Below are 25,703 nucleotides of genomic sequence, written 5' to 3' on the forward strand. Positions count from 1 at the left end.
GAGGTGTCAGTCAATCACATATGACCTGAAGTCTTCTCTAAAATAGCAAACTCAGCTTAAAATAATTATTTATAGAAAGCAATTCTACTGAATAATATCCACCAGTGGATGACTGACAGAGAGCTCCAAATAATTAATGTCCTTCCCACCCCCAATATGCTAGGTCTTGACTGAACTCTGAAAAAAATGAGTTCTGTGAGTGTTACCGTATTTTTCGCTCTATAGGACGCACTTTTTCCCCTTCAAAAATGAAGGGGAAATGTGTGTGCGTCCTATGGAGCGAAGACGCCATAGCCCCGCGCGCGCTCTCCCAGCTGGGGAGGTGACGCGGGGCTATGGCAGGAGCCTCTACAGCCCCGCGTCACCTCCCCAGCTGGGAGAGCGCGCGCGAGGCTAAAGCAGCCCCCCGCGACCCTCTCCTGGCTGGGGAGGTGATGGCAGGAGCCTCTACAGGCCCACGTCACCTCCCCAGCCGGGAGAGGGTCGCGGGGGGCTGCTTTAGCCTCGCGCGCGCTCTCCCAGCTGGGGAGGTGACGCGGGGCTGTAGAGGCTCCTGCCATAGCCCCGCGTCACCTCCCCAGCCAGGAGAGGGTCGCGGGGGGCTGCTTTAGCCTCGCGCGCGCTCTCCCAGCTGGGAAGGTGACGCGGGGCTGTAGAGGCTCCTGCCATAGCCCCGCGTCACCTCCCCAGCCGGGAGAGGGTCGCGGGGGGCTGCTTTAGCCTCTCGCGCGCTCTCCCAGCTGGAGAGGTGACCCGCGGCTATGGCAGGAGCCTCTCCGCTGCCCCTTTCCTCTGCTCCCTGACCTGCTCTTTGGGGCTGGTGGTTGGCTTCCCCCGCCAGCCCCAAAGAGCAGGTCGAAAGGAACCTGAAGCCTGGAGAGCGAGAGGGGTCAGTGCACACCCCTCTCGCTCTCCAGGCTTCCAAGGTAGCCGCCTGAACGCACCTTAAACGGCACCTTGTTTTAGAGCGGGAAAACAAGAGGGGGAAAGTTCTCCCCCTCTCTGTGCATCGCCTCCTGCCGCTTCACTGAAGGGGCGCTGGGCAGAGAGGGGGAGAAATTTTTTTTCTTGTTCTCCCCCCTCTAAAACAAAGTGCGTCCTATTGTCCGGTGCGTCCTATGGTGCGAAAAATACGGTATATGCTCCTCCAGGATGATCAAACAAGGTTCCTTTCAGTGATGTAAATGAAAAAAAGAGCTGCATATTGACAAAAGTCAAGACAATTTTAGACCAAGCCATCGTCCTCTTCAGTTTATTAATCTTCAGTAGTGTAACAGCTGCCATGGTTTATTCCCTCCCATGATCACTACTATTAGATTGCCAGGATCATGTGGAAGAAGCCCATGCTGTGGCTCCAGTTCTAAGATTTTGCTGGTGTTAGGATGGAGCTGCGGAATGGGTTCATCCCATATGACTCCAGTATTATTAAGCTGAATTGCTGCATCTTTCATACAATTAAAACTGGAAGGGGCACACTGAGGCAGCTACACTGCTGAAAATAATATTGCAGACATAGGCAAACTCGGTCCTTCAGCTGTTTTGAGACTCCAGTTCCCATCATTCCTGACCACTGGTCCTGTTAGCTAGGGATGATGGGAGCTGTAGACCCAAAACATCTGGAGGGCTATGGCAGATGAAAGTGATTGACTATATGACATTGGCGGAAATGACGAGCAGAATTCGTGACCAGGGAAAGGAGACTGCGGAAGAAGACTGGAAGAAATTTAAGATTTATCTTAAGGACTATTATAAACTTGATGAAGCTTAGAATGTCGAGATTTTATAGAGAGAAAGGGTTGCAGTAATATAAGATTAGACTAAGAAAGGACTATGGTGAATTAGGACGGGAAAAAACATTTACAAGTTGCTATAAAATTTGGACATGAGGATGCAGAAAGGGGAGGTATGGGGAAGTCCGAGGAAAGAAGTTTATGAAAGGACATTATGAAATTATATTTGTTTGTTTGTCTGTTTTTTTATGTTTGTTTGTTATAAAAACTTTTGTAAAACCAATAAAAATTTTATAAAAAAAAAACAAAACATCTGGAGGGCCAAGTTTGCCTATGGCTGTAATATTGGAAGCAGTTTTTAGGCATGCTTGCACCTCCTCTACAACTGGAGAGGATTAATCCTAAAGCTGAGTAGCAGACTGGAGAGAACCCTTCGTCATATATAATTCCATGATTTTTTCATTTTCAATGTAGCAAATTATCAGTCCAAATAATCAATTAAATTATTTTCCCCCATCAAGGACTTCCCTCAGCTCCCCTCTCTAATTTCTTTGCACATATTGTTCTCTGCATGTTATAAAATTGTACATATCCTTGTCTTATCTATCATGTGTTCAACTAATAAATTTGTGGGTGTTTATTCAAAACCTGCCAAGGAGTCCAGATCATTTTGTTGTCTTGATTTAGGGTTTTCAAAAGTTCCTCACCACTGATGCTGGGCAGAACATTGACATATCCACCACTCTGGTCTCTTGACCTCTACTTGTATTGCAGGAAGTCTAAAATGAGTGCCTAGGTGCAGTACAGCTGCACAGACAATCTAAAACTGTGATTGTGCAGTTTCATACTTGTACATGTGTAGGTGCTTCTTTCATACCATTTGTGTATGGGTCATCATAAATAGATGGTATAGACTAGTTGTGTGGAACCTTTGGCCTTCCACATATTGTTGAACTACAGCTCCTATCATTCCTGACAACTGGGCACACTTCCTGGGCCTGATGAGAGTTGTGGTTTAGCAACATCTGGAGGCCCAAAGGTTCCCAACATCTGGCATCATGGCATTGCTAATTACCTCCATAGGATTGACAGTGATGGTCAGAGCTGAATCATCCCAGTCCATTTCATTTTCTTTACTGCTTTCACTCTCCTTTGAGCTGTGCTTGTAAGCTGCTCGAATTCTATATACTCCCAAAGCTACTATGAAGACTAAGATACTGACACAGACGACTATGACAATAGTAGCCACACTTGGAAGTACTGAAATGAAACAAAAATGGGAAAATTAAATGTAGCTGTCCCATAGCATCTCTATAAAGATATATGTGCACATAATTTCATCAGATAGAAATACAACAATAACTAAATATTCATTATAGAATACTGTCATTTTAAAATGCTTACTGTGACCCTCCCCCTTGTTGCTGGCCATGGCAACAAGCAAAAACAATGGTCAATGCCACAGTCACACTTCCCTTTGTGTAGTTTCATGATACCGAATTGGTGAAAAATAATAGTTTTCATCTGTAAGGGAGGTTACAAATCTGAACTGCCTTTTGCGCATGGAACTTGCATATGGAACCTCCCATCATACTTACTAATATGATCCCCCCCCAAAAAAACCCCCACTTTTTAATATAGAAAAAAGGAAAGTGGTTTTCACTAGTGCCTGTTGCTTATAGCTGAATGTGTAGACTATATGAAAGAAGTTGACCTTTGAATTAGAAGCTGAGGACAACAAACATGTCCCACAGAGAAATTTACGGTCTGCAAATAAAAACACCCTAAAGATCCCAGGCCTCAGAGAGGTTAGGCTGGCCTCAACTAGAGCCAGGGCCTTCTCGGCCGCGGCTCCAAGCTGGTGGAACGCTCTGTCACAAGAGACTAGAGCCCTGCAGGACCTGGCATCCTTCCGCAGGGCCTGCAAGACAGAGCTGTTCCACCAGGCCTTTTGTCAGGGCGCAGCCTGACCCCCTCCTCTGGCAATCTGCACAAAAATTTGCTTGATGGTTGCCATTAATTTGATTTTAATTTGATTTAATTAATGTTATAATGAATGTTTTAGAATGTTGAACTATTTTTATTGTTGTTAGCCGCCCTGAGCCCGGCTTCGGCTGGGGAGGGCGGGATATAAATAAAATTTATTATTATTATTATTATTATTAAAGGCTATCACCTTCGCATCCACTCATAAGAGCCAAATGACGTTTGGCTGCTACCCGGAACCCAGTGCTTGACTAGATAGATTTTGGTCTGATCCAACAAGGCAATTCATATGTTCTTAATACATTTAATACCTGAGCCATGAATACTGTTTATGCTTTCCTCTGGGTGATGAATAGATTGGAGAAACTGCGGCTGTATTACCATATGATTTACATATTCCATGGTATTGGAGTTGGAGCTATGTAGAATATTAACCTAGAAGAGGAAAAAGAGGATTGATGTTGCAGATGAGTAAGTGGGCAGTTCAATCACCTGCCTCTCTCTGTCTAAAACTCTGGTAGAAAAGTTAATCACTGAACAGATGTTTGAGCCGTTCCCTTCCTCTGAGAGAAGGCAGTTAATTCAAGGCTTGATGTGAAGAATCAGCCTCAAAATTTGCCCAAAAAGATGCATTAGGAGAAGAAAATGCTCATTTAGAGGGAAAGGTTGTGAAAAACCAGATTGTCGGCACTATGACATCAGTACTTTGGGGGTGGCGGGAATTTTGGGGAACATTTGCTATAGTCATAAGAAGAATGAGTCTGGACTGAATGGTTTGGCGGCATAAACATTTCAAAACAGTAAATAAGGCAGTGTTACAGTGTCATGTCAATATCCTTGTCAATCTGAAGTGGAACGGTGGCATGAAGTGGTCCAGATGCTATTCAGCATCCTGTCACCCTGAAAGAATGACTGAAGTTTCACAGTCCAGCACAATCTTACACTGGTATAAATTTACAACAAGAGTTTTATAAAAAGGCTCTGCTATCCAGTGGGTGCAGGAGGCTTATCTACAATCTTCCACACAGAGCAATATTTGATAATAGCATTCTATTTCCTGTTTTTTTTTTATGACCAACAAGAGAAGTCATAAGCTGGTCAGTATTTTAGACATTTGTGGACTCAAATAATGTAGAATTATTTCCCTACATTGTCAGTTTCAATGACAACATTCAACATTCTCAGGTTTTAACAGTGAAATGCTATACATCAATTTGGGCACACTTAACATTATAGCCAGTCTATGGGAGCAGAACCCACAATGCGATAACTGTTCTGAAAGTTTCTCCACCAATGGTAAGAGAAAGCTGGAGCACTCATACCTATGGAGAAGCTACTGACTGCCTTTCTCCATTCAATGTTTTCCCCACTCCCTTTTCTCTGTTATTATATTCATCAGTAGACTCTGATAAGCAGCAGGGATAACCATTCCCTAAGAGGAAAGATGAAGGACCAACAATAGGTAGAGAAAGCCAAGTAGCTCTTCCTTCAACTTTGTGTGTGATTATTTATTAATTCAGCTTTCCTTCCCTATTTGTTTTAATGGTACCATTTAACTGTTTATTTTAATTATGGATATTTATGGTTTTTTAAAATATTTTTTATACTTTGTAAACTGCTTAGAAGCCTATTTTGGCATTAAGCAGTATATAGTCATAATCAGTTTCTTTCCCTGCTGCTCCCAACAACAGTCAGTAAGCATTTTATGCTTGTTCAGCATCCTCGGTATTCAGTAAGCTGCTTTTAGACTCCTCTCCCTTAGCCCCCGAAATATCTGCTGAACTTCTGCAACCCTCAGGTTTTCCCCAAGCTTGCCTTCAACTACCTCTTGTGTTGATCTGCTGTTTTGGTTACATAAATACAGGCACTCAAAATATGAGTTCACAAAATATGAGTTTCTAGCAAAGGAGGGCACTCTAGAAAGTTGTTTAGCTGGCTAAGATAGATAAAAGACTGTGATAGAAGGGTGATGGAGAAGTGGCCATGTGCCACCGTGAAATGGCAGGGCTGTTATATCAAAATAGGATGGCTCTGACTGTAATGAGCAATTGACAGTCACTTAGTGAAAGGAGATACAAAGTCCACAAGTAGAAACTCCTGACACAGTGATGGAAAATCCCTTTTCTCTACAAAGGAGAGGATGCTGTGAGTCCTTAGTGAGACTTATTGAAATGCTGTTTCACCCCACAAAAAAGATGAAAGAAGATCATGATGGGAATGCAATTTTAGTTCTATCTTCTAGTTGTTTTCTGTCCCTTCCATCTGCCTGCTCTCATCTTTGCCCAGTTTCACTTACACACTGCATAATGTCTCTGACAAGAGCTGCCACAGTCAGCAGCTGTTGCTCTTAGAGTGAGATGCTATCTACATGGTGTGTGTGAAGTTGAGAGCCAGAGAGGTGTGCAGAACAGCAGTTTAGTATGCACAAGACAAATAGTCGAGAGCCTTTGAATTTAGGAGAGAGATGGCTGAAGGAGAGCTAATTATAAACAGAATGGCACCCTGGCACGAGGAATTCTAACCAACTAGATAACACAATATGTCATAAAATAACATTTCCAGATACTTCACATGTGCCATGCATGTGCAGAAATAACTAAGGCTAAGCCTTCCAACTATGTGCCTCCTTAGGTGGGACCCCCACATACATCGTGTCTAGTAACTAAAACAGGGTACAGAGTGGGTTCCATCCAGGAAAGAATGATCACAGGCATCATAGATGCTTTTAGGTCCCCATTTCTGTCTTCTTAATATACTTGGAAGAGATCAATTCTTTCCTCTCCTGGACTTACATTTGGAACTTCTTGCCAATCCATGTCAATCAGATGCATTACCTTTGAAACTACTGTTATGAAATTCACTCTCACAGTTGCTAAATATCTGAAAGTATATTTATCAAGTAATATCTGAGGAATAAGTAAGTAAATAAATAAATAGCACACCTCCATTAGCTCTCTGAAGTAAGCTATTGCCATGATCCCTGCTTTTCTATTCAATAGGATACTGGGAAAATGCATTACATAACAGGATTGATGCAGTTGTTGGGAATTGGTGGAAAATATGATGTAAGGGGACGCGGGTGGCGCTGTGGGCTAAAGCCTCAGCGCCTAGGGCTTGCCGATCGAAAGGTCGGCGGTTCGAATCCCCGCGGCGGGGTGCGCTCCCGCTGCTCGGTCCCAGCGCCTGCCCACCTAGCAGTTCGAAAGCACCCCCGGGGGCAAGTAGATAAATAGGTACCGCTTACCAGCGGGAAGGTAAACGGCGTTCCGTGTGCGGCTCTGGCTCGCCAGAGCAGCGTTGTCACGCTGGCCACGTGACCCGGAGATGTCCCCGGACAGCGCTGGCCCCCGGCCAATAGATGTGAGATGGGCGCACAAACCCCAGAGTCTGTCAAGACTGGCCCGTTCGGGCAGGGGTACCTTTACCTTTACCTTTATGATGTATAGAACTGCTTCACAGATAGTGGGCTCTCTGTGCCTCTGATCTGATTATAATTCTACCATTTCAACTGCTATCATTTACTGCCTAGTCTACACATTGGAACCACTCAAGTCAATGGTTAAATTGCCATGCAAGCTGACCACAAATGGCTATGTTCATTGTTTATTCATATATTCCAGTAAATACTGGAGAATGCTTATCAAGAAGCAATATTTTCTGAGGTAAACTTTATATGAACACAACAGGCAAAAAAGACCAGTTTCAATCTCTGGTTTAAAATCTAACTATGATACACATGAATTCTGGTAATGCTGAATCATAGTTATGTTAATTACAGATTTTCAGTGTGTGGGTTTGTGAAAGCTGGGGGAGGAGATGGAGCATCGTCCCAGCCTGTTGGGTAGTGTTACATCTGAAGTGATCCATGGAAATGCACTGAAAGTACAGGGTACACATTATAGAAACGAATAAATTTCACACTGCTTGAATGCAGGATTTTAAACATTTACTGTGCTGAATAGTTAGGCAAAAATAAAACTCCTTTTTTAACATGGAAACAGTGGCCAACATACGTTCTACACAAGACTTACCTCTAAATTAAATTCATTGCTGGTGTAACGTCCATTAAGTTCTGAGCACTTGATTCTAAACTTCCTGTCAAAGATGGAAGATGTGTGCCAATTACGATAGCGTAACTGTCGCAAGACTTGTGCATAGTTTCTCATTGTGTCCACACCTGAAGCCATAAGACATCATCAGTAAGTAAATGAAAACATACACTGCACAGACTATAGACATGAAATAAAAATAGGACTGTTGTTGTTTTGGCAAATGAATAGCTTAATTATTTGAATGTTAAAATATGACATTAAAAACACATGCGTCTGATCAACGCATGTAACAAAAAAGGTATATGCCTAGGAATCATAATGGGAACAAACAGACATGTCATCACCAGCATTAAATCAATAAGGTTAGTTTCACAAAACGCACTGAAAATCGAAGTTTGTTAGCCCTATTCAAACATGGGCTAAAAATGAGGAGAGATGCACACACAGTTGTCCCCACATTGAGAGGGAAGGTCTGAAGGGAGATTCTAAGCAGGTTCTAATGAATATAAAGAGAATCCTTCCCATGACTGGGATCCCTGCCTTACTTTGAAAATCCCCTTATCTTGAGATTCCCCTTCCGACATTCCTCCTTAACACAGAGCCAGAGTCCAGTGCCTGTAGGAGGTGGGGTCGAGCTTGCAGGTGGGCTCCCTTTCCTCTTGGAAACCATATGTGTTTGCCCCCAAAATCTGAAGTGGCATATTATCAACCCACATCCCACCATCTTGTAGTACAGGATAAGATATATATTCCTCAACATGCACAGAACAAAAGCCAGGCATAACTCCGGCAAAAATAATAAATACTATTGGTGGCTAATAACAATCCTCTTTAGGGCAGCATCTTTTTATAGGGATATAACATTTTCCATTCATAATATTATTTTGAAGAAAACAGACATATATTTAGGGACTATCATTCGAATTATAAACACCACTTCTTTTTCTGCTAAGTGCTACATTAGCCGTATTTAGAAATCTGAGGTATTTTATTATTTCTTTGGTTTATAAAAAGCAAGATCTAGTACAGAAAACTTGAAGCATTTACTTGTTGGAAGTCAGCAATAACCAGGTCATTTGCATCCAAATGGAGGCAGGGTCTTCTCCCCCATAGGAGGAGGCCACATCCTTCAGAGAACAATTATTCACATGATGAATTTGAAGCACCTCTTTCTAAGTTTCGCCATGCTAATGAATTCTACTCTTTCCTTAAACAAAAGGCTATAACTTCCAAATCGCAAAAAAAGAACATTTAATTTTAAACTTAGAAAATAAGTTGAAAAGGGGAGGAAAGATCAAGAAATTAAACATACCATATATTGAATACCCTGCTGTGGAGTTTGTAGCATCCAAGTGTTTTCCTTGAAGTTCTGTCCGATCCAGTTCTAAACATTCATGTGTGGGGTCCAGTTCTGCTCCAATTACCAAAATGTCACAAAAATCCAAGTTATGGTGCATTTCTTCTAGGGTAACTGGTTTATGGACTGAGGATAAAACAGGAGACACACATAAAAGATCCAAGTTAAAAAGCAACTTATGGTGATACTATACAATGCACTGCAACATGAGCTGCCCCCTTAATAGGGGAAATATACCTACATCAGCCACCGTTGCACTCACTTGGAGAAAGTGGCTTTTTGCAGCCTTCCCCTATTCAGAACGGAATGGGAGGGTAGACATCCAGCCCTGGTATCCAGTGAAATGTGGCCATTTAGGGGAGAGGTTTCAATGTAGGAAAGTCTTAGCCAATACAAATGTAGGCTGAGGAGGAAACACAAACAGCCTCTTGCGCATTTTGGATTTTTGAGGAAACATTTACGTAGATTTTTGTAGGTGACAGAGGAGGCACTGTTGGCACACTGGCACCCCCAGGTGCCACATTGGTAACCCTTGCGCTAGGACAATTGGAAGCAGTGTTTGAAATCCCATTGTTTTAGTCGCATTTTGTGACAGGGAATTTCATTAGCGCAAGCAGTTTCTGAGCTCTGGGCACAGTACTGCACCTAAGATTTCAGATTAAAACTGCAGAGTGGAAGGAAAGAGGGACCTTTTTTTGCCTCCCCATTTCCAGCTGAAGACTGGAGATGAAACCCTCTTAAGAATATTAGGGGGATGGGAAGGGGAAGAACTAGACCGTGTGAAAAATGAACATAATATTTTAGCTGCAGTTTATTCATTTTCAGCTTTGTATTCTGGTTATAAAAATAAGCACACCTAGATATTCTGTTGTTGCGCCCATAACCTAGGCTTAATGTGCCATTTAACTGCTAGCTGTCATACACCAATTGGAAGGTGTACTAAAAGACAGTATAGGCCCTGGACATTTTTTGGAAAGCACAGAATTAAAATTTAATCTTGTAAACAAATTTACATGTGGATAGTTTTGCTGTTCTGTTGTCAATGTGTACTGACACCAACAAGGCCTACACAGTATGAAGTATGGAAACCATGTAACTAAGAGCCAGTTTGGTGTAGTGGTTAAGAGCGGTAGTCATGTAATCTGGGAAACCGGGTTCGCGTCTCCGCTCCTCCACATGCAGCTGCTGGGTGACCTTGGGCCAGTCACACTTCTGTGAAGTCTCTCAGCCCCACTCACCTCACAGAGTGTTTGTTGTGGGGGAGGAAGGGAAAGGAGAATGTTAGCCGCTTTGAGACTCCTGAAGGGGAGTGAAAGGCGGGATATCAAATCCAAACTCTTCTTCTTCTCTTCCTAAGGAGTTGTGAACTGGAGCAAGACTTCTTCTCTGCCAGTACATTTGTCTCAGTCACTTTATTACTTAAAGAAGGAGACAAGATCCAGTACCACCCATCTATGCAACTTGATGATTCTTAATGGGCAACGCTTGTAAAACTTGAGATATAAACTTGCTCTATTTCACTGCGGAGAATAACAACTATCTTGTCACAGAAGGAAGAGTATGCAAATTTCATATTTAATTCTCTGGTCCACTTGGCATCAAGTGGCTGGAAAATTGACTTAAACTGTTTCTCTCATGGGATACATTTGGAAAAATATAAAAGGAATGTCTCTTGTAGAAAAGTCTTTCTGCAGTTATGAAAGGCTTCGGCCCCCACATGTGATTGCTGAAAACCTTTCCACCATGGTGGTTCTTGTATTGTTGGCATAACATTTAAAAACACTGTATGGTCTGTGATAATCAGAACCGAAGTCAGGGTCTGCAAGCCAGTCTGTATATCCCTGGTACTCCTGTAAAGTTCCTGCGTGCAATTTTCTTGTAAGTGAATTGCATATAATGCAACATGAGAAAGAGTTTCTCAGAAATCTGATTGTGGAAAAGTAATGCCTAAACTGGATTGCACGGTTCCAGCATAAACAAAATTATCAGGATACGTTAGGAAGCCTAGTCCTAACATAGCACTATATCCTAGTTTCTTTGTTTGCACTAAAATATAGTCCGTTTATTCTTTTATGCTGAGGGTGAGTGACATTTGCACTGATTCCCTCAAGTGCATTAAATATATATTCACAGGTGCAAAGACAGGCACTTTAATATTGCTTTAGCTACCAAAGAAAACATAACATATAGAAAATAGTTTCAACTTAAATAGGTCGCTGATAAAATATATAATTCAATGTTGTGAGCCAATGATTAATGTTGGTAGCAGCATGGTTTACAGCAATTTGCTTTACCCACTTTTTCCAGCTATAATTAAAAAGAGCATAAGCTTATAACTACAATGGACTTGAATGCTTTTCAAAATTAGATTATCAACATTTGATAGCAAATGCTTTCAATTGTATTCAAAATAGTTTGTGGCCAACTAACAATTAGATGCATTGTGGTACCAATGTTTCAGGAAACTAATTCCTCATTGTGAAACATTTCAGCCCCTCTCAAGCTCCATAATACATAATTCTAGATGTAATCTAAGTATTTCCTACATGGCTCAGGGACTGACAATGCCATAACCGCCCATGAAAAATGTTTGTCTTCTGACCCAGTTTAGCTCAGTAGCACTGTCATCTGTTTTACTGTCCTGTGGAGCATGGGGCATGACCAAGGCAGGGATCAGGGTAAAATGCTACTGATGCAGGCAAAGTGGTGTGTTCATGTACATGCACATGTTGTCTGTATGGATAAAAGCAGCATCAAATTTAGCAAATGCTTGGATAAAGGAAGGAAACAGTGAAAGATGATGCCTGAAAAATCAGAAATGAAAGACAAAATTTGCTCTTACAATGACAGAGAAAGGGGGAAACAGGTAAGTGGTTCTGAGAGAGAGAAAATGAACAAGTTTCATTATTTCCCCACTTAGCTTCATTTTCTCTCTTATTGAACTTTCTAGTTTTACAGCAGTGCTGGATTAACATCAACCACTGAACATATCTTCAAAGTGTAATTTCCTGCTCCATCTACATCTCTTTCATATAAAATTGTTTAAAAATATACAGCATTACTTTTCATTTGGACTCTCATTTAATTATACTGGGGCAGCTAAGAATTCCGAGACTTTGATTTTATTGTAATATCAGATGTAAAATGAAACAATTGTATGTACAGTTTGATCTGTATGATTTTGTGTGATTATGGGCTTCTCATTCACTACCTTGCATAAACAAGAAGAAAAGCTTTTTGGGGGGTGAAGTGGAATGAGAATGGGAGGAAATAGAAACTATTTTGTCATTATTTAAATATATCTGCTGTTTTTTCTGTTTTTAACTATTCTTAATTATCTTTAGTGTACATGTCCCTCAGCTCTAATAATAATAACAGCAACAGCAGCAGCAGCAGCAGCAGCAGCAACAACAACAACAACAACAATAATTTGTTTGCTGCAGAGCTACTGTGGTTATCAGCCCACTGCAAGATTTGGCTCTTCTACTGAGTCAAGAGAAGCACTGTGTGCTCCAATGGACTCACTGGAACTCCTAAGTGTGTAGAGGATTTTAGCCTGAGTTTGTGTAACTCCTTGCCAACATCCCGTCCATATCACTGGAATGAAGGCATGGGCACCAGATAAGGATGACAGGAAGCCTGACCTGTGTGTGATCAATTAAAACCACTTTACCCCCTTTCAGTACAAATTATACCCTTTACTAAGGTGAAAGTCAGGAACATCCATTCCCATGACTAGCTTCTGATGGGCAGCCTTCAGAACCTGACCTGCATAGTTCAAAGTATCAGTTAAAACAGTCTTAAACTGGTTGGTGCTCTTCACCACCCACAACTTTTGCATACACAGAGAACGCTCTTTAGACTGAGAGTACTGAGCTAATCGGGGACGCGGGTGGCGCTGTGGGTAAAACCTCAGTGCCTAGGACTTGCCGATCGTATGGTCAGCGGTTCGAATCCCCACGGCGGGGTGAGCTCCCGCCGTTTGGTCCCAGCTCCTGCCCACCTAGCAGTTCAAAAGCACCCCTAAGTGCAAGTAGATAAATAGGTACCGCTTTATAGTGGGAAGGTAAACGGCGTTTCCGTGCGCTGCTTTGGTGCTGGCTCGCCAGAGCAGCTTCGTCACGCTGGCCACGTGACCCGGAAGTGTTTCTGGACAGCGCTGGCTCCCAGCCTCTTAAGCGAGATGAGCACGCAACCCCAGAGTCAGTCACGACTGCACCGTACGGGCAGGGCTACCTTTACCTTTACCTTTTACTGAGCTAATCAACCTTCGTAATAAGCCTAAGGATTATGGCATCTTCCCCATGTTTCCTGTGAGAGGTTGGGTCAGGTAAGCCTCCTTTCAGCAGTCTGATTCATCAGGATGCTGACTATAACTTTCCAGCCTCTCTTTACCTCCTTCCACATGTATTGTGCCTGCCAACTGAGACCTACTGTGTTAAAAACAACCAGCTTAACAATAAGAACCCACCAGATACAGTACATCACATAATTTTAGATTGCCCTCTTTTCGACACCCTTCACAGAGATCTCCTAGGGACTCCCCTACAGTTTAAAATATTGATTTACAAAGAGTTTGTAATCCAATATTTGTTGAGGGGTGGTACTCCCAAAACTATCAAGATTGTTTCGGGGTATATAGCCGAGATCTTTAAAGCTAAAGTTGTCTGATTTATTCAGTGGCTGCTCTCTAGTCTTTTATATATTGTATGTGTTTGGATTATCAGTGTATTTGGATGGCTTTGTGTGATTTTAATGTTTAAACTTATGTCAATAAAGGCCAAAAAAGAGAAAGAAACAAGAAACAATAGCCACCAACCTTTGGGAGCCTTTGGGCACATTTGTAAGCCACAGAAACTATATTGGCCATACAACTACACTTCAAATATCTGAAGGGCAGGCACATGGAATATAGAGCAAGCTTGTTTTCTGCTGCTCCAAAGGGCAGGACCTGAACCAATGGATTCAAATGACAAGGAAAGAACTCCTGACTAAACATTAGGAAGAACGTCCTGACAGTAGCAGCTGTTTGGCAGTGGAACAGATGACCTCAGAAGGTGGCACACTCTCCTTCATTGGAGGTTGCTGAACAGAGGTTGGGTGTCTATCTGTTGGTCTCTCAGGGATTCCTTAGCTGGGATTCATGCATTTCAGAGGGTTGGACTAGATATCCCTTGGGATCCCTTCCAACTCTACAGTTGTCTGATTCCATGAACTCTGCCCTCCTCTATTATAATCCCCTCTCCAAAAAAAATCACCCATGCTACATTTAAGCTTGTAAAAAATTCTATTGGATAAAAGTTTCTTTCAACCTAATGTTGGGCGCGAGGACAGGATCCTGTGAGCACCATGGAAAATAATGTGTGGACTCAGTGGGAACTACACTGGCAACTCATGCAACAGTGCAGGCAATAAAAGGGACCATTCATCTGGCCAATTCTGACAGGAATCTAAAAAATCTTACTTGGCTCCTAAGAGGAAACCAGCTAATCCTGCACTGTCTAAGCCTGGTTGGAGAGACAGGACATTGTCGTCCAAGGAGGGAGGCACTGAGACAGGCACAAATGTCTTGAGTACAGCAGCTGCGCTGCCACCGCCACTCAGACATGAGGCAGCATTTTCTTTGCATGTTGCTCCTGTCATGGGAAAGAGGCTACTGCCCCTCACCAAAATACATAATGGTGAGATCAAGCACGAACAACAGAGACAAGGCATTCAGAGTACAGTACTTCTTCTAGCCACATCTACTCTGCAGCATTTCCCCCCTAAATTGTAATTGTTGTTGTGAGCCTAAAAAGGGTGAAAACATATTGCCTTTCAGTGTACCTAAGAAGCTTCATGGATTATAGAAGGCTACAGAACGTTTGGAGGAAACCTACCTGGGTCTATTATTTTTTAATATTAAGCATGCAATAGGTTTTGTCTCAGGAATATGTCCTCCTCAGTGCTACCTGGTGCTGAGTCTCTACTGTCACAGAAACCATAAACTCTTAAAACCCACAAACCTCTATCTTCAGTTTCCTTCAAGTCAGGAGGGTGTTCCATTTTAGTGACTGTGCTGACAATTCTGATATCCGGTAAAAGAATCACGCCTCTTCCTTGTTCAAATTGTGCAGCCGGTCTTGCAAAATGATCCATCCCACTTATTGTAATCTTGGGCTCCTTGGCCTGAAACACCATTACATAGGCATCTATATCTGGGATACTAATGCAGACATCTTCACCAAAACATCTGAAAAATATATTATTCATTAACTTCATGGAAGAGGTTTTAGTGTACATTCTTCCTTTGCAAAAAGCACACAGTCTCATGAAAAAACATTTCAGCCAATTCTTTCTTCTTCTTCTTTGGAATGTTAGCACATTTGCCTTTCCCCCCTGTCTACCCATAGGGCAGCTATGAACCTACTCAGCTCCCTGTGAACATTAGGAGCACAATTACTCAAATTATTTAAAGGGTAGCTGAGCATATCATTGGTAGGCATGATCTTTAGTAAGGTCAATGCACACATACCATTTAAACCCCTTAAATAACATATAACCAACAGTCAATTGTTAAATCTGATTAGATAGCTTCTAATTGTTAGGCATTTTACATTAGGTACTCAAATTGATACTTAATGGGTTTGATATAGCTATCTTGTTAAATGTGCATCACGAACCTAATCATCCATTTTATACTGAATGCATCAGGAGGCCATTTCACACACATCCAGAACTCTATCTGAAGTCAATGGGCATGCAGAAATTAGGAAATTACTGTATAGCTGAAATTATTTCACTGTAAAAGTAAATGTAATTCTTAAGCTATTCGCCAATTCATTAAAAGACCAATTATATTGATAGATTTTATTTTCATGCCATTATTCCACATCCAAACCTGTAAGGTTCTTGATATGAGGTTTAATGAAGTATAAGCAATGGTTGAATCAAGCTCAGTGAGTATAACTTACTGGACTTTGGATGAGACTTTAAGACGGCGAATGCCTGAAGTTGGAAACTGTCTTGAGTTGATATAGGAGACCTTTTGGAGAGCTTGATTTATATTCACAATGTCATCTCCTTCTATTACAAGTACTGACTGGGAAGGATTGAAGTGATACTGGTGGGTGGGGGGCAAAGAATATAATTAGTATTTAGGGAAGTAATATAGGATGAGTCATTAGAACATTTTGAATAACAAGCTTCTAAAAACTGTTTCACAGAGACCAGTTATATTCCCATCAATTTTTTTTTAAAAAAACAAACCTATAACCCTGTAATTTTATTAGCTAATGTTTGTTCTATATGTAAAAGCCATTTATGAGCAAGCACCCACCAGGCACTCATCTACCATACCTTTTAGTAATTATTGCAGCTATAATTAACAGTAAAATAAATTAGAAGTCAGTGGAAGCACTTTGAATCAAGACAATTTCCTCTACTCTTCATATTTAACCATCGTGCTTTTGCCATAACTGCAGCTTATTACAATGAAATATGGGGGTCATTTTTTCTCTGCAAGTTCAACAAAAATATTCTACTTTGTCAATTCCTTCCAAATCTTTATTCTAAATGTGCAGATGCTTTCTTATTCCACTATAGCAATGAGTGTCTAGTAAATCCAAATCACAATATGCTATTGGCCTCGTGGTCCATACATGAGGCAGAATATGGTGTGCGTATCTGAATTGGTAGAGACTAATTCATACAACTTCTGACTACAGGAAGATGTGCCATATTTTTAAATTATCCAGCATGTAAACGCTGGAAGGGAACGTCATCGCCTGCAGCAGGCTGTATGATATGTTAATTATGTTTCGAAAGTTGAGGCAATTTTACTCTGTTTTAGTAATTTAGCATTTGTATGTTTTAAAGTATGGTGGAAAATTTCTCTTGATTTTCTCCTTTTTTGTAAACCGCTTTAAACAATCATGTAGAATATAAACTTTATTCAATAAATGAAATAAATATGAGATCAGGATTATATTTTACTTCACATATATGTCACTAGACATTGCTAAGTTCGCTGTAGATGAAAGAAACTGTGCTTGCTTGCTCAAGTTTGTTAAAATGTCAATATCTGTATCCTTATTTACCTTTGCTTACTTCATTAGCCTAGACCAGTGGTTTCCAACCTTTTTTTGGCCTTGCCCCTCCTAAGCATCTCTAAAATCCTGATCCACTCCCCCCCCCATGACATATAATTCTTATTATTCAAAAAATGAACTCCTGTTCATGTGTAGGAAGCCTAAAAGGCCATTCACTGTTAATAACTCATTCTCGAATTGCCCCTCTTAAAAATAAAATCACCCCCTTATGGGGCATGTGCCCCATGTTGGGAACCATGGGCCTAGACAAAATGGCACAATCCATGTATATGAAATGGCAAGTGTAACAACAGATGACTAGTGAACATCTAATTACCAAGCTCACCTGCACATTCATCCTGTTCTTTATTCCCAAATTAGGTAAAGTTTCAGACAATGCTTCCTATCTCTTTGTTCCAGATTTGTGTTTTATATTTTTATGAAAAAGCTACTTGGCATGCATGCACACGATTTGCTTCTATGAACAGGTATGATTTGCATACAGATTTATTTTTATTTTTATTGAAAGACAGGCACACTCTGTCTTTATTACTGTTCTGTTCAACTCTAGGGCCAACTGCAGTTCTTTCATCAGGACATGTCACTGTCAGGCCAACTAGGAAATGCTGCACGAGACCCTATTTCTGACAGCTCCTCTCATTTTCCTCTCCTGCTGTCACACTGACTCTCAAAATAGCTGAAAAGGTAAAAATGAAAGGAGGAACTTGAGCCATGCCAGCTTGTAGATTGGAGACAGAGAATGTTTTGAAGCTGAAAAATTAAACTCTTGCATTTATTTCTCCCACCCGCAGCTGCTTCACAGAGACAGCCGCTTGTCCATACTAGATCAGCCGTTGGGAGGCAAAACAGAAGACAAGAAATGCTGGCACTCCTCAAGTAGGCTTCAAAGAATTGTCAGCTGCAAACAGCAGTGTACAAACTGTGTTTCCTATTGATCACGAGATAAGCAAGAGCTGATGGAGGGCAACATACATTTTTAATAAACAACGTATTTCTTTATACATATTTGCTCACAGCCAAGATTTTATACAAAATATTTTTAATTTATGTTTGATAAATGTGAATTTAGCTGCTACTGTTTCTTTGAAGAAGAAGAAAACCCTGGGAAATCATGTGTTTGCATCATTACAATGGAAAAGCAACTGCTGAAAATATTTGGAACATTTCCATTTGTTAACCTACGACTGTGATATTTAGATTTTAAGCTTACAAAAAGAAAGTTTTGCTATCCCCACACATCCACCACCCAGTGTGCTTTCTGCTGCTTTGTACAGGGGTTTCCAAGTGCCCAAGTGCTGTTGGGCACTCCCCCAAAGCACTGAGCACAGGGCTGACAAAATCCCTTGTTCTGGGGTTCCCAGTGCCCAGAAGCCAGGAGCCTTGAGCCAGTCATTGCCTCTCATCCTAACCTAACTCACAGGGTTGTCGTGGGGATTAAATGAGGAGGGGGTGAACTATGTACCCCACCTTGTAAAAAAGGGGGGACATAAATGCAACACATAAACTAAATTATAAAATGTTCCTTATTCTTCTTTTGCATCCTGGTCTTGAGTTCAAGCTCAAAGAGTAAATAATCTTCCATTGCAGGGACAGCTTGAATTCAAGCCAGGGATCCAAAGAATTATCTTTTGTTTGCAGTTTCAATGCAAGCTGGAGAGGCACAGAGGTGTTTCCAGCTATTCCACCCCCTGAATTTGTAGTTGTGTAAGAAGTTGCTGCAGGAGAGACAGCAGTCACGAAATTAAAAGACGCCTGCTCCTTGGGAGAAAGGCAATGGCAAACCTAGACAGCATCTTAAAAAGCAGAGACATCACCTTGCTGACAAAGATCTGTATAGTTAAAGCCATGGTTTACCCGGTAGTGCTGTATGGAAGTGAGAGCTGAACCATAAAGAAGGCCGGTCACCAAAGAATTGATGCTTTTGAATTATGGTGCTGGAAGAGACTCTTGAGAGTCCCATGGACTGCAAGAAGATCAAACACATCCATTCTTATGGAAATTAGCCCTGAGTGCTCACTGGAAGGACAGATCATGAAGCTGAGGCTCCAATACTTTGGCCACCTCATGAGAAGAGAAGACTCCTTCAAAAAGACCCTGATGTTGGGAAAGATGGAGGGCACAAGGAGAAGGGGACAACAGAGGACGGGATGGTTGGATAGTGTTCTCGAAGCTACCAGCATGAGTTTGACCAAACTGCGGGAGGCAGTGGAGGACAGAAGTGCCTGGCGTGCTCTGGTCCATGGGGTCATGAAGAGTCGGACACGACTAAACGACTAAACAACAACAACAAGAAGCTGCTACAGGAGAGAAACTGTGAGTAACACCATGTGAGGAGTTACTGCCTGAATGGTGATGAGTAACTGTAGCACATGCCTGATGACATGTGTGCTGTATCTCCTGGGGAACGTGCATGTTTCTATATAATGTCTCAAACATACCATGAGCAGAATTGAATGTTGAAAAGCCAAAGGGTTATGAAACACCCATGGCGCACTTGGTACCTATAGGGTTATAAAGGCAAAAATGTAAGCATTCAGCGCCACATAGCTCCTCTTCTGCTCAGCCGCTTCCTTGCATGACTTCATGGCATATTAGATGGCTTCTGGGAATACATTTGTACTCTACCTTGTGCTCTTCACTTCATAAATCAGCTTTAAATGTTATCAAAAATGATGTCAGTTCATCCCTCACCTTTAGTCCTTGGCCAAGACTCTCCAGTGAGTTAATATCCAAACCTTCCTTGCAGGCTTGCAAACAGGAAATCACTTTCTGACTCTCAATTTTGCCTGGTCGGATGGTTAGGCTGGCAAGGCTGCCATGGAAAAACTGAGCAAATCTGGGTTTAGAGACTTCACCTCCTATTAAAAAAAAGAAGCACAAATCGTAGCTGATAATAATTCATAGATACATTTTTATTTATGGCTATCAATATTTCCAACACAGTCTTTAAATGTCTGAGACAACTAACAATCCAGCTGCTGTTGTAATCCCAAACAGAATTCCAAATAGAAAATGACTCGTACATTGTTACTATTTATGGTTATAACGCTCCAGACCTATCTGCACATTCTAATTCCCATGCAATTAGATTGCATGAGGGAAAGTGGGGGCATGTGCACTAGCTCTGCCCCCTCCATCCCTGACCCTATCATCTGTCACAAGCTGAAGGTAAATGTGTGCAGTGCTCTACTCCCCGTGCAATTTCCCTGGAAGAAAAGACTCCCCACATCTGAAGTTATTCCTCCAACTTGTGGAAGGTGTCAGGTATGATGACAGAGGGAGGTAGAGCTAGCACACTCATTTCCCTCATGTGAGGGATTAGAATGTCTAAATATCACCATTTATATTATTAAAAACTCCTGCTTTCATACGGGAGTCTGATGTGAAAATGCATTCTAGTTGGAGACATGGCCTGCAAAACATCAGCCCTGCAGCAAGTGATGTAAAAGCTGCTTCTACAATTTTAATTTAGAAGCAGCATAAAGCTAAGCATCAAACTCTATTATATTTTATAAGATATTTGTGATTCTGTAGATGAAGAAGGAAACCTGAAAATAACATGCTGTTTAAAAACAAAGCACCAACCAAATGAAAAGGCCATCTATGCTGCTTGCTGGTCCTGGGAATAGTAAATCTCTTATAAAGCAATATGCAATTAGTTACTGTTAAATTAACAAAATGGCCTTCCTACCAAATTTGCTTACCTTCTATATAAACTGACATTATGCTGCTTAGTAATGACTGCCTGTGATATATAAAACTAAATAGAAATGAGTGGCTGATAGAGGAAAGAAAAACAGACTCATTATGGAGTAAATTAAGGAAATAAACCCATTCAAGATTAACATCTGATTTCAGTCATGCCAGTGGGTGAGGTATGGGTGAATCAGTAGCAATTGGATTTTGCACATTGATTTCATGCACATTGATTTATTGGGGTATAGGCTGCTTTGGTTTGATTTCATCAATATCATAATTGCATACTGAGGTTGATTCTCTTACTGATTCCTGAAACTCGGTACCTTATAATATGCATCAAGCCTGCAATTACTACCACCAAACATTTCACAGAACATTTTTACTTGGTTTTATATTTTCTACATCTGCACCACATTATGATACTAACCCATTTGATGTATATTTCCATATTAACAATGAACTACTATTGCTTTTAAGGAAGAAGCCACATTTCCAGGAGGGAGAGTCAGAATGGCTATAACTGACAACAAACCACACACAGAGAAAGAGACTTGTGTATACTAATAGCAAAAGAGACATGGCCAACAGATATTTTAATATTTCCCATTTCACAAGATGCATTAACTGTATTTTTAAATTGCTAGAGAAATGCAAGCCCCTAAAGTGTCACTTGCAAAAGCTAACCAACACCCTCCTTGGGACACAAATAGAGAGAAGTACACAGCACTGACAAATGCATCAGAAGCGTTATGGTTTAAAAATAAGCATCCAGCTGAACAGTTATCCTTCTCAAGGGGTTATAGTACAGACACTGGTCACGTCTGCCATTGGCAGCACCTTCTAGGTCCACCTGAGCAGCTTCAGCCAGACAACAAGTATAAATAAAAGAGACAGTCCAATTGAAACTTATTTATAGATCCGGCAGAGAAGACAAACCCACCTGCATCATAAAAATTAATGATGAACCATAGTGTTGATGCACCACCTGAGCCCAACCAAATGTAGCCAAACTTCACAACCATTTAGTTACTTGCAAGGACAGCTACAACAACAATAAAAAGGGAGTGACAGTGTTGTCAACATTGAAATGACACACAGATGGGCTTATTTATTTTAACTTCCTAGAAAAAAAATATAACAATTTGAACAATTGAAAGGACAGTCTATTTCTGCCAAAAGGCTTCATTCCTACTTTATGACTCTGTCCTTTTATTACCAATGATGGAAAACCCATAAACACTTAGGTTCATGGTACCATATCAGCTTTGGAAAGGAGAGAAAAACATTGTTAAATAAAACTTTAGTTATTTTTCCTAACGGAATTTTAATCTGTTTCAGGTATCAAAAAATGTCACCAGTTTCGATTTCCAAAGGGTATCTTAAAAAATAAAATCACACCCTATGCCAAGGAATTAGTACTGCACATGAATTCTACTTGGCGAACAACAGAGCATAAACTGCACACCCATACCTTAATTAGGAGAACCTAATTGAACAAGAAAGACTAATCTGTATTGAAATAAGCAAAGAAAGGACAGTATATCTTGCATTCTGACACAAAATGCCCATCTCACAGGAGATGCATATTCTCAGGTTCTATTTGCAACTTCATGAAAAATAATTTGTTGAATGGCCTGCACCTGTACCATCCTGTTCACACATGAAGATTTCAAATGGAGGCCCTCCTGCTGTGTCCATCCCTTACCTCAGTGTGATGAGGAGGCCAGTTGGGGGGGGGGGAGAGAGAGAGAGAGAGATAGAGATGAATTATATGAATTGGCATATTATGTTTTGAAATGAAGTGGCATCTAGACTATTATGCAATGATGTATTGGTTTGTATGTTTTGATGTTGTGTTGGAAGCCACTTGGGGTACATTTATGCGGCAATGTGTGATACAACTGAAATCTACTACATCTATATTTTGGGAAGCTGTTTGTTTGTATATCTGTTTTCTATGTATTTGGACGCTTCTTAAGATAACATAACCACATTTTGCATAATCATTCCTGAGATTGAAGAGCAGGTTGCCATCTTGTGTTCAGATCCAGTTGGACACCATTTTTAATCAAGATGGTAGACTGAACCTTTGAAATTGCACTGTTTTTTGGGGGGGATTCCTATAAATCCTGAGCAATTTTGAATATGAAGTTGCCAGTTGTCAAATAAATAAATAATGACCTTCAGGACAACATAACACAAACTAAACAACTATTAAGTATGTGATTAGGGCTTGGAATTATAAATTCAAATAGGATGTCCTGGCCTTCTTGGATAGATGGGTGATGACACTGACTTGCAGTGTCAGTTACTGTCTCCTGCAAGAATATACCCAAATCCCATGTGTTCTTTGTGTATGAGCAAAAAGGTGTGCTAGTCTAGTAAGCTCTGCTAGTACACTAACTTCTGGGGTGTTTCCCCTATTATAATTTTAATGGGTAAATATTAGTCTTCTGCAGCATACCCACTAAGATGGTAATATCTGAAGCCCATATACACATTTTTTCCACATTGTGTACAGTGTTTATCTCATCATGTACATTTTTGCAGTGTATATGAAGTGGAAAAACAAAGAAGCACACACTATGATTATAGTAGATAGAGTTATGGTCTGAAATATGTATGGATTAAAATTGTTGTGTATCATGTAGTCATGTGAGAATTTCAGGACAGAAATGAGCAACAGAAATATAGTTAGCAGTCCTTAGAAGCATCAACACTTACTACAAAACACTATTGGTCCTATTATGCTAAACAAAGTTGTGTTTTAATTAATTTGATTATATGACCAACCATGCCTTTTAGGCAGAAAAAGCAAAGGAGGATGATTCACTAATATGTTTTGTTGTTGTTTTAAACATGGGATTATGGTTTGTCAGGACACAAAGAGGAAGGGAAAGAAAACAGCAAAATTACTTCCATTGTTTATATGGTAATGTGACTTAATTTGTTAGGAGGCATTGTCTGAAAGAGCTACTCAGTGTTGACTCCATTGTGGAAATGACACAAGTTAATTACTTCATCCCTCACCACAACTCTTAAGATACCAAAATGGCTTTGCAGTATTGGAAGTAATGACTTTTCAGCTATGGAAAATGGAAGTGCAACCTTTTGACAGTAATTAACTCATGTCACGGCTATAGTGACAGGAGGTAAAGAGTTATACATATAGAAAGGATTGGTTCCTGAGGGGAACACTATGAAATTGAGACTTTATCTTTTTTCAAAGATACTCTGATGAAGTCTGTGGGAAAAGAGTTCACATAAACTGCTTACTTCTCTGCCTGTCTTTGCCACAAAATGATTGTTGGTAACTAAAGAGCCAAAGGGAACATCTAAACCTTGGCATTATTGAAGTCATCATTTAGTAAGAGAGGTTCTTTGCCACATTGGCAGATGAACTGTTATCAGAACACAATGGCCTCTTATACAACTAAAAGACTGATGTCAAAGAGTGCTATTATTAAATATAACAATGTGATAATCAAACTTAATCTGATTTTACTGTCTGAAAGCTCAGAAAAAAACTGCAAACATTAAAGAAGAGGAACATACTATATTCTATTGGTTACCACTACCAATACTGAGACACCAGGTACTCTATGAGACCCTTTGAGATGTTACACATGATCCAACAAAGTTTTATCACTGTCAATTTGTGTATTCAAGAAGTCTGCCTTTCATAAACTGAAAACAAGGCATATACAGTAATTCCTTATTTTTTATCACCTGGTCAAGACAAGCATTACCATACATTGCTACCACAGAAGGTCTATAAGCTGCTCTATTTCAGGAGCACATTGTAAATAAGACTCAAATAAAATCTGTATGGAGGTTACAACCTCATGAGTAGGGAGGTCAGGCACTGACAGTAGTACTGTGTTCTAAAAACCAGCTTGATGAAAGCAGCTATACGTTAGCGGATCCTGAAGAAGCTTCTACTAATTAAAAATAAATTCTTGTGGGCAATGTATTTTTGAAAGCCACAGTGCAAAGGATGCAACACAACTCTCTTACTACAATATTTTCTGTTACTGTGCATCAGCAAACCCCCCCCCACCCTTATATAGTGCCCTCCTGCCCCATGTATAGTTCGGTATCAAACACTTGCCGGGTTATTCTGCCATTTCTTGGAATAGCCATAGCAAACAGAGTGGCACTCACCATGTTTGGCTTTTGCCTGGGACCAACATAGAAAAGTATATTATAAGCAGCTGCTTATAACTAAAATATTTATAGCTCAGCCATCCATCATTACAACAATCTTAGGGTGAAGTAAAATAAAACTCAATTTAAAACAACAAATGTATCAATAACTTACATAACATTTAAAAAAACCATGCAGATAATGACCCAAATGGTTAAGGGCTTTAAAGGTTAACATGATCACTCTAATAATCAATTCATCTGGTGCAAAATTGATGGCACGTGTTCTAGCCTTCTGGACAGTGCGAGCATCCAGGCAGTCACATTTGGCACTGATTGAGACTTCCTGTCTTCTAAGGTAGCCTCACAAAGTATGGATTTAATTAGTGCATGAAATCTAGAGTTTGATATAAGTGTGGGTCACTCTGTGTGGCTTATCTTACATTTTTAACAACGGGTGTGGGGGTGGGGAAAGAAAGTGTGTTCTCCCTGAAATGAGAGCACGTGTTGCGGTGGGGTCTGCTAAGCCAACCCTCTGTTGCCAGGCAGGGTAAATGCAAGCTGGCCTGGGGCAACGATTGGATAGCCGGGTTGCTGGGGCAAATTGCATGTTGCAATGTGGTGGGCGGGACCAAAGGCTTTA

General features: G+C 40.8%; 1 protein-coding gene across 1 annotated transcript in view; it reads right to left on the reverse strand.

The window, feature by feature from the left end:
* CLSTN2 (calsyntenin 2) overlaps nucleotides 1-25,703 on the reverse strand; it is a 347,890-nt gene that overhangs the window by 17,578 nt on the left and 304,609 nt on the right. Inside the window, exons 10-16 of the mRNA XM_082221771.1 lie at nucleotides 19,907-20,073; nucleotides 16,079-16,227; nucleotides 15,131-15,357; nucleotides 9,081-9,251; nucleotides 7,748-7,893; nucleotides 4,028-4,151; nucleotides 2,806-2,990 (exon numbers count right to left, since the gene is read on the reverse strand). Of these exons, the coding sequence (XP_082077897.1) occupies nucleotides 2,806-2,990; nucleotides 4,028-4,151; nucleotides 7,748-7,893; nucleotides 9,081-9,251; nucleotides 15,131-15,357; nucleotides 16,079-16,227; nucleotides 19,907-20,073 (1,169 nt within the window). The remainder of the gene's footprint in view (nucleotides 1-2,805; nucleotides 2,991-4,027; nucleotides 4,152-7,747; nucleotides 7,894-9,080; nucleotides 9,252-15,130; nucleotides 15,358-16,078; nucleotides 16,228-19,906; nucleotides 20,074-25,703) is intronic.

This window comes from Podarcis vaucheri (assembly GCF_965113315.1).
Source record: "Podarcis vaucheri genome assembly, chromosome: 5".
NCBI lineage: Eukaryota > Metazoa > Chordata > Lepidosauria > Squamata > Lacertidae > Podarcis > Podarcis vaucheri.